This window comes from Myotis brandtii, unplaced genomic scaffold (assembly GCF_000412655.1).
Source record: "Myotis brandtii unplaced genomic scaffold, ASM41265v1 scaffold292, whole genome shotgun sequence".
In the NCBI taxonomy this organism is placed as follows: domain Eukaryota; kingdom Metazoa; phylum Chordata; class Mammalia; order Chiroptera; family Vespertilionidae; genus Myotis; species Myotis brandtii.
Window position 1 is genome coordinate 224,387 of NW_005361156.1, and position 11,858 is coordinate 236,244.

The following is an 11,858-nucleotide window of genomic DNA, read 5'->3' on the forward strand; positions in this document are numbered from 1 at the left end:
CGGGGTGGGGGCAACTCTGCCCGGGGCTGGCGGAGGCCCCGATGACCTGAGCTGCAGGCGCGACTGACGTTCCCAGACCCGGATTTCTCTCCCAGGGGACCCCTCAGACACCTGCACGAGTCCCCGGTTTCCTCGGACTCTCGGGCCGCGCCTGCGGGGCGCCAGTCATCCCCGTGGGTTCGGTGCTGACTCCTGGATACTCACAGTTGCCCAAGCCTTCGGGGCTGTCCGTATGGACCTCCACGACCGCCTCCACCGCCAGCCCAGCTCTCCCCTGGGCCCCCTCCCACTGCACCTGACGGGCCGCCGGGGCCCTGGCTGGGTGTGACTGGGGGCTCCAGGAGGGCGGGGCCTCGGGTTTCTCCAGGCTTTGGGCTTTGTCCAGGCTGGCACCTGGGGAGGAGAGCGGTGCACTGCAGCCAGCCTGCGGGCTCCGTCCCGGACCTGCCCGTTTCTAGCTCTTTGATCCAGGGCAGGTGGCCACACACCGCTCCATTTCCTATTACAAACGGGGATGCTGCTGATAACAAGGTATCAAGCACTTAACCTGTATCAGCTTTTTTTCATCCTCAAACCAACCCTGGACACAATTATTATTGTTGTTATTTCCCATTTTGTGAATGAGGAGTATTGAGGTTCAAAAATGTGGAAGTGACCAAGTCACCCAGCTAGTAAGCAGCAAGGACTGGATTGGATTCCAGGACTGTGAGACAGTTCAACACGCTCCTGTGTTCTGCCATCTCATAGGGCAGCGGTGAGAATGAAAACAGCATGTGAATCACTGAGAACAAAGCTGGAACACACTGAGGCTCATTCACGGAGAAGTAGCTTTTGGAGATAGAACTAAGGTCTCTGCCCTCTGAGCTTGTCCCATGCGGCTGTAGCCTGGGCCAGGCAGGAGGGGGTTCGGCTAGTGATATTGGGTTGGTGGCCATTGTCCCTACAGCATTCATATTCCCTACAGCCTTCATATTCCTGGTACAGTTTTTTCTTACTCCTTATTCCAGCTTGGGGAGGGGCAGTGCCAGTAGGGGCAGGGCCAACTTGAAGAGGGGTCTCTCTGGAGATTGCTGTGCCCTGCTGGGCATGCCCATGGCATTGTCTCAGTGTCACATGGGCTGGGTGTGTCCCCTTCTGTGGCAGGAGTTCCTTCAACCCTCAATACCCTGGTGCCGAGTCAGACTCAGCGAGTTAAAAGGGTGGCGGACACCTCAGTGCTTGGCTTGTGACTCTGAGCCATCTGGATGGGACTGCCCTTTGTCAGGTGGCCTGTAGGCGAGTCATGGCGGTGGTTTGGTCCTTTGATTGCTCATTAATTCAATAGACATTGACTGCCCCTGTGCACCAGGCCTGGGTTTGACCCTAATGAGGGGCTGCATATGAGATGATGGGAACTAGCAGACTTTTACAGAAGCAGAGGGAACACCTCCCCATCCCTTTGTCTAAACAGTGGGATTTCTGGAGTAGACGCTCCGGTTCAGGTTCCGGCCCCCACAGTCACCAGCTGGGTGGCCTTGAATCCCAAGTTGCTCTTCTGGAGTGGAAATAGTAATTTCCATTTCCCCAGGGTGCTGTCTGGATTTGGTGACATCCCCAGTGAGGTGCCTGGAATGTGGTAGGGACTCGGTGAGCAGGAGGGGCAGGTACTGGCTGGTTATCCCAGATGGTGAGGGGCTCAGGTGCTGTGGCCCTAAGGCGTGGAGTCCCTCTCAGGTTCCATCCTGGGTGTCATCACCAGAGCAGGGAGGTGCTGCCTGTTGGCACCAAGGAAGCACCAAGTCAGAGTGAGAGAAGAGTAGTTATGGGTCAGGGTGCCCCCTCTTCTGTGTTTGCCAAGGGCCGGCCTCTTAGCCAGAGCCCTGTGGGCACCAGCACCTCTTCTCCCTCTGCTGTACTCTGCATTGGGTCAGCCATTTTCTAGTTGAGGGAACAGGCCCAGATGTGGTCATTGAGGTACCCAAGGTCACATGCAAACCCTATAAGCCACTGTCCCCAAACTGGTCAAATGCCTCTGCCTCATGACCGCCTCTCTGGGCCTCTCTCCCCTCTTCTCTGAGGTGGGGGCTTTGGACACGACGGCCTGGGTGGATTCCTGCAGCCTAAGTGTACTGTTGAGGCTGACCTTCAGAGGATGGGGGCTTGCACCTGGGGCTCCTGAGAGTGTTCTCAGCCCCTCTAGGAGGGCCAGGGAGGGCGCTTCTGGTTCTGATGCCACCCTGGGGTGGATTTGGCCAGGGCCTGGAAGCCCTGCCCAGTCCCACTGACCTCAGGCTTGTTACAGATGAGGACGATGTGCACAGATGCGGCCGCTGCCAGGCGGAGTTTACTGCTCTGGAGGACTTTGTTCAGCACAAGCTCCAGAAGGTCTGCCAGCGGGCTCCCCCGGAGGCCCTGCCTGCCACCCCTGCGGCTGCTGCGCTGCTGGGCCAGGAGGTAAGCCCACCACCCACACACATGCAGGATGAGGAGGAGGTGGCATGCGGGGACAGACCTGTGCAGCTGGTTCCCAGTGACACTGAGGCAGGCAGAGAGCAGGCATCCGATTTTGTGACTCTGAGCCAAGGGAGAGTTAAATGGGTGGCAGACACCTCAGTGCTGGGCTTGTGACTCTGAGCCATCCAGATGGGACTGCCCTCCGTCGGGGTGAGGGGGGATCTGGCTTTACCACCAAGAGCCTGATGGTGCTCTAGGATTTCCTGGATGGCCTAGCCTTCTCAGCAGCCTCTGGCTGAAGCATACGCAGTTGGGGCCTGTGGTCTCTCCTTTCTTGTAGCCCAGAGTTCTGCCTTGGCTCAGGGGTATCATGGTGGTTTTTGTATTTTTGGCCTGTCTTCTATCCTGTACAGATAGTTCTTGTGGATCCCACAAACAGAGCATGGCTCTGGATCCTGCCACCCCATAATAAAAATGGCCGACTTTGTTGCACCCCATGTATGCTTGGGGCTGTACACACACAGTTAAGGCCCGTAGCGCCCTGCACAGTGGGCACTCTTGTCATCCTCGGAAGGAAGTGGGGAAGGAGGCTCCAAGACAAGTCAGTTGCCTCAAGTCACTACAGGGAGTAGCCTAGAGGACAGTGGGCCCAGAGTTGTCTTACTCCGACCCTATGCTCTGTACCTGCCCCTCCGGGAAGTGCCCTCTCCTCTAAGAAGGCCCCTGGACCCACATTCCCAGAGCCCTCTCCTGTGACCCCTGGCTGGGGCTGGTGGGTGTAATAGCTTACCTTCACCACCTTCATTCCTGCACAGCCAGCTGAGCTTCGAGCTGGAGCTCTGATCACTTCCTTCTGGAGTCCTCCCTGAGGGTGCTTGGTGCTGTGTTCCTCAGGGGCTAAAGGTGTTAGAGTGATGGGGCTGACACCCTGGGCCAGGCTGGGAGTTGGGCTCAGAGTAGTGAGTCTCTTGGGGGAGATGAGAGCCTCCACCCAGCCATCCTGCATGGACATAAAACCAAGCCTGCACTCCCCAAACCAAGGGAGCTCGGGAGCTCCACAGACGAGTTCCTTTTGTCCTTGTTCACCATTGATAGGTGGTCCCGGCCGTGGCAAGCCCGGAGGAGCCCATCACTTTGGCCCACATTGTTGTGGAGGCAGCTGCTCTGACACCAGACATCAGCCACACACCTGATATTGGTAAGCTGGCCCCACTGGGTGTGTCCGCTCCTGGCTTTCAGCCCTGAAGTGTCGCTGACCTGGTAACCATCAGTGGTCAGGGCTGGAGGCTGGGAACCTCTGCTGCCCACACTCCTCTGCTCCCCGAGAGCAAGGCCTGGCCCAGGAGGAACTGAGGTCTGGTGTGCACCTTCCCCAGGGCAAGGTCTATGGGAGGATTGAGCATTGGGCATCAGGCCCTCCCCTGCCAGGAAAGGGAAAGCATGTTGCCTGGGCTGCCCTAGGATCTTCCCTACTTCTCTGCTACCCCCCTGGTTCCTTTCCCCCCCCCACAGTTGGCTCTGGAGATTCCGGGTGGGTATGCATGGGGTGCATCTGCTGCTCCAGTGTGGCCTTGATCTGCTGCCTGACCTTGGCCTTCTACTCCCCAGTGCTCACTCCCTGTGGGGATAGTGATTCCTGACCTGATTCTCACAAGGCTTTTATGAGCATACAACGCCAAGTCAGCCGCTTTGATGGCTTTTTTTAAGTTAAAATACCTTCTGATGTACATTAGGGGAGGGGTGTTGAGATGTTTGGATTGGATCACACACTCATTAATTGGGGACAGGCCAATGCAGGGGGACATTCAAAGGGTAGTCCAGGGTTGGGGCAGGTGAAGAGAGTTGGGGGGGGAGGGGAGGTGCTGGGTGTGTGCACAGCAGTGGAGGAAGGCTGGGTTGAGCCTGCTGCCTCGGGAAATTTGGAAGGGAATGGTGGTTACCTGGGGAGCCTGCTGGGCAGAGACCTTGGCAGGTGCATGAGTAGGTTGAGGAGCTAGACAGGAAGTTTGGGCAACAGGTAGAATTTGCCCTTGGGAAGTTCTTAGGACCATCTGGGGTAGAAGGAAGGGGTGGGGGAGGAGAGTGGGGGAGGGGAACCTTGGAGCAGGTTTTTTGCCAAGGCCCCACCTCAGGGAGGTGATGGGACACCTGTCCTTGTCTCCATGCTCTTTCCCCCTGAGATTCCTGTGGACAGGGAAGTTCACCTGGTGCCACTCTGGGATAGGAATGTTGTCCTGTGGGAGGTGGGGCCGTGCTCCAGCCCTGGCTTGGTTTTTGGTTTCTGGGGTGGGTGGTGTCATATAGAAAAACAGGTTCCCTGCCCTGGCTGGGTGGCTCAGTTGATTGGAGTGCTGTCCTGTACACCAAAAGGTTGTAGGTTCGGTTTCCGGTCAGGGCACGTATGGGAGGCAACTGAACAATGTTTTTCTCTCACATTGATGTTTCTCTCTCTCCCCCTTCCTCTCTCTCTAAAAATCAAAAAAGCATATCCTTGGGTAAGGATTTAAAAAAGAAAAATAAAGAAAGAAAAAAAGAAAAACAAATTCTGTGTTTGGGCAGCATCTACGGGCTGCAGACCCTTGTTCAGTCAGGCATCTTCCCACCACCCTGACCTCCAGCCTGCCCATGCCTGCAGCTCGGCAGCTCTGGGGGCTCCTCTATGGGCACCCCCTGCCTCTCTTACATCCTTGGGAGTTTCTCCTTTTGCAGGCATCCTGGGTGCCCCAATGTCCCCTTGGTGTTAGCTGCTCAGTGGTCCACAGGCCAGGATTGGCCAGACTCTAAACTACCAGCTGCTGTTGTCCCAGGGCTGAGAGTTCTGTGTCTTTGCATGGTCAGCGGGGGCTGCTGGGGCCGATTAGCAGCTAGAGACCCACTCCTGCCTCTTCTTGGGAAACAAACTTGCATTTCACTTGTTACCCCTTCCCTGAACCTTTGGTCTACTGTGTATGACACGTTCTGGGGCAGAGGAAAGAGAAAGCATCAGGCATGCTTTATTGTCTTCTTCTTATTATTAATATATTATTATTTCAGAGGAAGGGAGAGGGAGAGAGAGAGAGAGAAACATTAATGATGAGAGAAAATCATCGATCGGCTGCCTTCTGTACACCCCCTACTGGGGATCAAGCTGGCAGCCCGGGCATGTGCCCTGACTAGAAATTGATGCTCGACCACTGAGCCACACTGGCTGGGCCCTTATTTGTTGTGCTTCCATTCTGTTTGGAGGGAATGACTTGTCAAAACATGGTGCCAGCTTGATTGAGGCTTCAAAGAAGCAGTTTCACAATTATTACCAACTGTCATTTTTATGAACAGAAATTGTGAAGTGTTTACAGCTTAGCTTTACACATTGTCAGATTTATTTTTTTAAAATATGTTTTTATTGATTCTAGAGAGAGAGGAAGGGAGCGGGGGAGAGAAAAACATTGATGTGAGAGAAAAACATCTATCGGCTGCCTTCTGCACACTCCTACCAGGGACCGAGCCCCCAATCTGGGCATGTGCCCTGACAGGATCAAATTGGCGACCTCCCAGTGCAAGGGATGAGCTACACTAGACGGGGCACATTGGCTGATTCTTGTATGTGTCCTTAATGGGGATCGAACTCACATTGGGATGACACTCTAATCAATTGAGCTACCCGGCCAGGGTGATTGTCAGATTTCTTCAACGCTCTCGACAGGTACAGAAACCTCCGGCTGTCCCAGGTGTCTCATGAGCATTCACTTTGAGGCCGGGTTCCTCGCCTGCCTGCTTCAAAATAGATGCTAGTGGGTGACTCTGGAGGCATTTTCTTATGTTAGTGGGAGCTGGGGCAGCAAGCGGGATAGATTACAGTGAGCTGGGTTGGCCTGCCCACTGTCTCTGTGTTGGGTACTCCATTGCCCTTAGAAGTGGTAGGACCCCTGTGCACATCTAGTGCTGTACTCCTTTTGGCTTAGGGGAGGGGGCATTTGCTCACCATGGTCTCCACTGGATACATTCTGGGGGCCTGGAACTTCTCCAAGCAGCTCCAATATACCCCAGCAGTATTCCTGGGCCAGGATCCCAGGAGGGGTAGGGCCCACGGCATCCTGAGACTCAGGCTGACCTGCTTCTCTTTAGACAGTGGACACATCAAAGAGGTCATTGTGGCTGCTGAGGTGGATCCAGGCGACAATGAGATGGCAGAGGCCTCAGGCAGCCCCGATCCTCAGGGGCCTGGGCTGGCCGGGCAGGGTGAACAGGCCCAGCTCAAGCTGCTAGTGAACGAGGATGGCCGCTACGTGTGTGCATTGTGTCACAAGACCTTCAAGACGGTGAGCCCCAGATCTTGGGCCGTGTCAGCTAAGGGGACCAGGCCTCCTGCCCAGGGAGCTGCCTGAGCCTCGCTGCCCCTCCCTCTCAGGGTAGCATCCTCAAGGCCCACATGGTCACCCACAGCAGTCGTAAGGACCACGAGTGCAAGCTGTGCGGGGCCTCTTTCCGGACCAAGGGTTCACTCATCCGGCACCACCGGCGGCACACAGGTGAGCTAGCTCAGTATGTGGGGCACCCCTGCCTCCTGGTGGGAGGCTATGGCTCCAGGCCTGCCTTCTTTACCCAAAGCTGACTCCATTCCACAGATGAGCGTCCCTATAAATGTGCCAAGTGTGGAAAGAGCTTCCGGGAGTCAGGTGCACTGACCCGGCACCTCAAGTCTCTCACCCCGTGCACTGAAAAAATCCGATTCACCATGAGCAAGGATGTGGTTGTTGGCAAAGAGGACGCACATACAGGTCAGCATGGTGAAGGCTCCCTGTTCCAGCCCTGAAGCTGCCCTGGTCAGGGAGGCTTCTTCAAGGACTCTTCTTGGTTCTGCCTTAAAGGGTCTGGTGCCTCCGCCATGGGGACCGTTACATCATCATCGGTGATAGGCGAGCCCATGGAGACATCACCCGTGATTCATCTGGTGACAGATGCCAAGGGCACTGTCATTCATGAAGTCCATGTCCAGATGCAAGAGCTTCCCCTGGGCATGAAAGCCCTAACCCCAGAGGTGGGGGCCGTCTGGGGGTGTGGCCTCTGACTGCTCAGCGCCAGGATCTGTTCTGGGCACTGGCTCTAGTGGGAATGGGACTGACCTGGGCCTGCACTCTGTGTGGTTGCAGAGGGGATGAAAGACCAATGGCTGCCCTAGATGGGGCAGGCAAGAGCAGATGGGAGTGGACTGTGGGGCTCCCAGGGGCATTCCTGAGTGAAGCTATTGGGTGTGCACAGTGGTCCTTGGGCCCCTTGGATTTCTCCTGTGTGGTGGGTTCGGGTGGGTGCCATATGCTGAGCCGCCTGGCCAACCTCCCTCCCTCCACCTCCCCCACAGCCCCCTGCTCCCAAGGAGCTTCCCTGTTCCAGCGAGGACAGTCGGGAGAACCTGCTGCACCAGGCCATGCAGAACTCTGGCATTGTCCTTGAGCGGGTCACTGGGGAGGAGGGGCCCCTGGAACCAGTCCCTCCTGCTGCATCCAGTGCCCAGCCCCTAGGAGATGGTCCCCCAGAACTGCCGCTGCTGGAGGTGGAGCAGGTGGAGACAGTAGGTACCTGTGCTGCCAGTGTGCTCATTCCTGGGGGCCGCACCTTAGATGAAGCTATTCATTACACTGGCCTGGCCGCCAGCCTCCTTGCTGTTCTCCCTGCTGTCACTTTCTGCAGTGACTTTGTCCCCTGAGCTGCTTACCCCTAAGCCCATGATGAGCCTGTCAGGGTGGGGGTGCTACGGGTCTGTCTGCTGGGGCCCAGCCTGCAGTGGATACTGGAAATATGCTGTGGTCCCCCAGCAGGTGGCCCATGAAGCCTCAGCGGTATCCAGGACCCACCTGTGCCCTCAGTGCAGTGAAACCTTCCCGACAGCTGCCACCCTAGAGGCCCACAAAAGGAGCCACGCAGGTGGGTGGCGAGTGGGGCACTGGTCAGTGGATGATCTGTGAGTGGCCAGGGTGGTCCCTTCGGCAATGGTGGTCAGGGTGGCCTGTGGGCAGGCAGCAGGCAGCAGGCAGTTGGGGGGCCCTTGGGGATTGGACGTGGCCTGACATTGCCTGTGGCCCCAGGGCCGAAGCTGTTCACATGTGTGCAGTGTGGCAAGGCCTTCCCCAAGGCCTACCTGCTCAAGAAGCACCAGGAGGTCCACGTGCACGAGCGCCGTTTCCGCTGTGGGGACTGTGGGAAGCTCTACAAGACCATCGCTCACGTGCGCGGCCACCGGCGTGTCCATTCAGATGAGCGGCCCTACCCTTGTCCTGAGTGTGGCAAGCGCTACAAGACCAAGGTGGGCCCTCCAGCCCTGACTTCTGACCCCCCCGCCCATGAGCTCCCCACTCTGTGGGCCAACTCCATCCCTTGTTTCTGCCCCAGCCCTCCCTTGTTACCCCTCTGCCCAGTGTTGGCTTGGACCCTCCCTGCTGGCCAATGAATCCCCCCCTTCCCCGGCCCTAAAAGTGGATGGGGAAAGCCTCAGTCTTAGGTGTGGACAAGACCAGGTTGATCCTGACAGTGGCCTCCTCAGAATGCCCAGCAGGTACACTTCCGGACACACCTGGAAGAGAAGCCGCACGTGTGCCCATATTGCAGCCGAGGCTTCCGGGAGAAGGGCTCACTGGTGCGGCATGTTCGCCACCACACGGGCGAGAAACCCTTCAAGTGCTACAAGTGTGGCCGTGGCTTTGCCGAGCATGGCACGCTGAACCGGCACCTGCGCACTAAAGGTTGGGGGCGAGTGGGAGGCAGGAGGGGGTGAGGGGCAGCAGGAGGCCAGCCCTGACTGAGCTCTCCACCTCAGGGGGCTGCCTGCTGGAGGTGGAGGAGCTGCTGGTGTCCGAAGAGAGCCCCACAGCAGCTGCCACTGTCCTCGATGAAGACCCGCACACTGTGTTGGTTGAATTCTCATCCGTGGTGGCTGACACCCAGGAGTACATCATTGAGGTGGGTGTAGGGCAGGGCTGGGATGTGGCCCAGGGGCAGGCAAGGTTGACCTCTGACCCTCTTTCCAGGCCACCACGGATGATACAGAGACCAGTGAAGCTACAGAGATCATCGAGGGCACCCAGACAGAGGTGAGGGACTGGGGGAGAGGGAGAAGGGAGGTGTGGTGCCCTCACCCAACCTTGTGGGCTGAGCTGTGAGCCACCCACAGGTGGATAGCCATATCATGAAGGTGGTGCAGCAGATCGTACACCAGGCCAGCGCCGGGCACCAAATCATTGTGCAGAATGTGACCATGGATCAGGAGGCGGAGCTAGGTCCAGAAGCGGCTGCTGCAGACACCATTACCATTGCCACCCCGGAAAGCCTGACAGAGCAGGTGGCCATGACACTGGCTTCAGCCATCAGCGAGGGCACTGTGCTTACTGCCCGTGCGGGTGCAAATGGCACTGAACAGGCTACTGTGACCATGGTTTCATCGGAGGACATTGAGATCCTGGAGCACGCGGGCGAGCTGGTTATTGCCTCGCCAGAGGGCCAGCTCGAGGTGCAGACTGTCATTGTTTAGCGTGGGTGCCTGTAGGGTCCCACTGGGCTGGGCTGGGCTGGGTCAGGGGCAAGGAACCTGAACGCCCTACCCACTCCTACTTGGCCTAGTATGGACAAGACACGGCACAGAATCCAGATGTTCAGACACGTGGGGGTGTAAATAGAGTTTTTTGTTGCTTTACAATAAAACATGAAAACCCACCGCTTGTGATATTGCGGCAGTGGCAGCCCTGGCAGGCTCTCCCATGGCAGCACCTGTCTGCCCGGGCCACGCTGTAAACTCTCATGCCTGGCCACCCCGCCCAGTATTCCTGATGGGGCTGGCGACACCTTGGCTGCGTGTGGGTGTCACTGGCATGTGGACAGGCAGCCATCTGCTGGTGCCCTGCCCACTGGGATCTGTGACCCCAGCTTCCTGAGGCCCGATGTGGTTCCCTGGGGCAAGGGACTTAGGCCAGGAGACCAGGAGCCTCTAACAATGTGTAGCAGAAACAGTGGAAGATGTGGAGCTAAGAAGAGGGGCTTTCCTAATTGTACTGCCTTAGTTTCCCTGAGGGGATGCCGTTCCAGGAGGGAGATTCTGGATGACCTAGTTTCTGAGGGGCGGGGACAAGAGCAGGCCTGGACTCAGGGCCTGGCTGGCCATCTCCCTCATTCCTCATGAAGCTCTAGGGGTGTTGGCAGGGGCTTCTGAGTCCTGATTCTGACAGACTTGGGGGTTGGAGCCTCAGGGTGGATCCCCTGTTGCCTTGTCTTCTGGGTTCTCTGTGGGAATGGGAGCCAGGAGTTCTGGCACCAACTTTGAGGGGGCGGGACCCAGCACAGCTGGCCCCTCCCTGGACCAGGGCCTCAAATACCTGAGTGTGCCCAGGCATCAGACAGACCTTTTGCTAGACCAAGCCCTTGGAGTCTGGTACCACGGACACACTCCCAGCCTGGACCTCAAACCCTTACTTGGGCCCAAATCCTGAGCCTCTGGCACTGCCCTATCCACATCTTAGGTGAGTCGGGCTGGATGGTAATGGGGTGCGTCTGTTTGGGCTTCAGTTTTCCCACGGAGTAGGAGAATGGCCGTGAGCCCAGCACACCACCCTGGGGAGAGCGCAGGGGGAGCCTGCCCTTGGTGCTGGCCAGCATCGGGTGGCATACCCTGTCAGGCCCCCACACCTGGGGAGGTGAGGGGTGGTGGGGTGTGTCCGACTCCCGGTGGGTGCTCAGGGCTGTGTCTGTCCCTCCCAGCCCACTATCTCGGAGCAATGGGATGGCCCCGGGCCCTACTGGCTGCGCTCTGGGCCCTGGGGGCTGCCGGGGCAGCAGCGCTGCGCATTGGAGCCTTCAATATCCAGAGTTTTGGTGACAGCAAAGTGTTGGACTCAGACTGTGCCAGCGTCATCGCACAAGTGAGGCGGGGGCCTGGGCTGGGGCTGCTGCCTCTGGGCTCTGCGGGCGGATCTGCCCTGCGTGACCCGCCCCTACGGTCCCCTCTCCAGATCTTGGCTGGCTATGACATCACGCTCGTGCAGGAGGTGCGAGACCCGGACCTGAGCGCAGTGTCCGTGCTCATGGAGCAGATCAACAGGTGTGGCGGGCAGGGCCCAGCGTCGGGAGCTCCGGCCGGCATCCTAGGCCTGGGAGCGGTGCTTTGACTCGGGGCTTGGCCCATATCTCCGCAGCGTGTCGAGGCACCAGTACAGCTACGTGAGCAGTGAGCCCCTGGGGCGGGATCAGTACAAGGAAATGTACCTGTTCGTTTACAGGTGAGAAGTGGGGTCGCAGCGTGCGGGGTAGGAGGTGGCTGGCTCGGCGCACCCACCCGCCCTTTGCCCCCAGGAAGGACGCGGTGTCGGTGGTAGACACGTACCAGTACCCGGACCCGGAGGACACCTTTAGTCGTGAACCTTTCGTGGTCAAATTTTCAGCCCCCAGCTCCGGTGAGGCCCCGC

The 11,858-nt window shown here is 57.9% G+C and overlaps 2 protein-coding genes across 7 annotated transcripts in view; both read left to right on the plus strand.

The window, feature by feature from the left end:
- The window catches only part of E4F1 (E4F transcription factor 1), a 10,373-nt gene extending 257 nt beyond the window's left edge, over positions 1–10,116 (plus strand). Inside the window, exons 2-16 of one of the 2 annotated variants that reach the window (XM_014542204.1) lie at positions 900–913; positions 1,680–1,702; positions 2,236–2,433; positions 3,529–3,631; positions 6,538–6,731; positions 6,821–6,941; positions 7,038–7,190; positions 7,281–7,450; positions 7,772–7,981; positions 8,226–8,334; positions 8,496–8,713; positions 8,951–9,149; positions 9,224–9,366; positions 9,435–9,497; positions 9,578–10,116. In XM_014542204.1, the coding sequence (XP_014397690.1) occupies positions 900–913; positions 1,680–1,702; positions 2,236–2,433; positions 3,529–3,631; positions 6,538–6,731; positions 6,821–6,941; positions 7,038–7,190; positions 7,281–7,450; positions 7,772–7,981; positions 8,226–8,334; positions 8,496–8,713; positions 8,951–9,149; positions 9,224–9,366; positions 9,435–9,497; positions 9,578–9,934 (2,275 nt within the window). In that variant the 3' untranslated portion in view covers positions 9,935–10,116. The remainder of the gene's footprint in view (positions 1–899; positions 914–1,679; positions 1,703–2,235; positions 2,434–3,528; positions 3,632–6,537; positions 6,732–6,820; positions 6,942–7,037; positions 7,191–7,280; positions 7,451–7,771; positions 7,982–8,225; positions 8,335–8,495; positions 8,714–8,950; positions 9,150–9,223; positions 9,367–9,434; positions 9,498–9,577) is intronic. The other variant, XM_014542205.1, reaches the window with a different exon arrangement.
- A 91-nt stretch (positions 10,117–10,207) lies between these two features.
- Positions 10,208–11,858, plus strand: part of DNASE1L2 (deoxyribonuclease I-like 2) — a 3,212-nt gene continuing 1,561 nt past the window's right edge. For 2 of the 5 annotated variants that reach the window (XM_005869342.2, XM_005869346.2), the window contains exons 1-4: positions 10,208–11,315; positions 11,406–11,494; positions 11,589–11,672; positions 11,746–11,846. In XM_005869342.2, the coding sequence (XP_005869404.1) occupies positions 10,983–11,315; positions 11,406–11,494; positions 11,589–11,672; positions 11,746–11,846 (607 nt within the window). In that variant the 5' untranslated portion in view covers positions 10,208–10,982. Of the gene's footprint in view, positions 11,495–11,588; positions 11,673–11,745; positions 11,847–11,858 lie in introns of all 5 variants that reach the window. The other 3 variants (XM_005869341.2, XM_005869343.2, XM_005869344.2) reach the window with 2 other exon arrangements.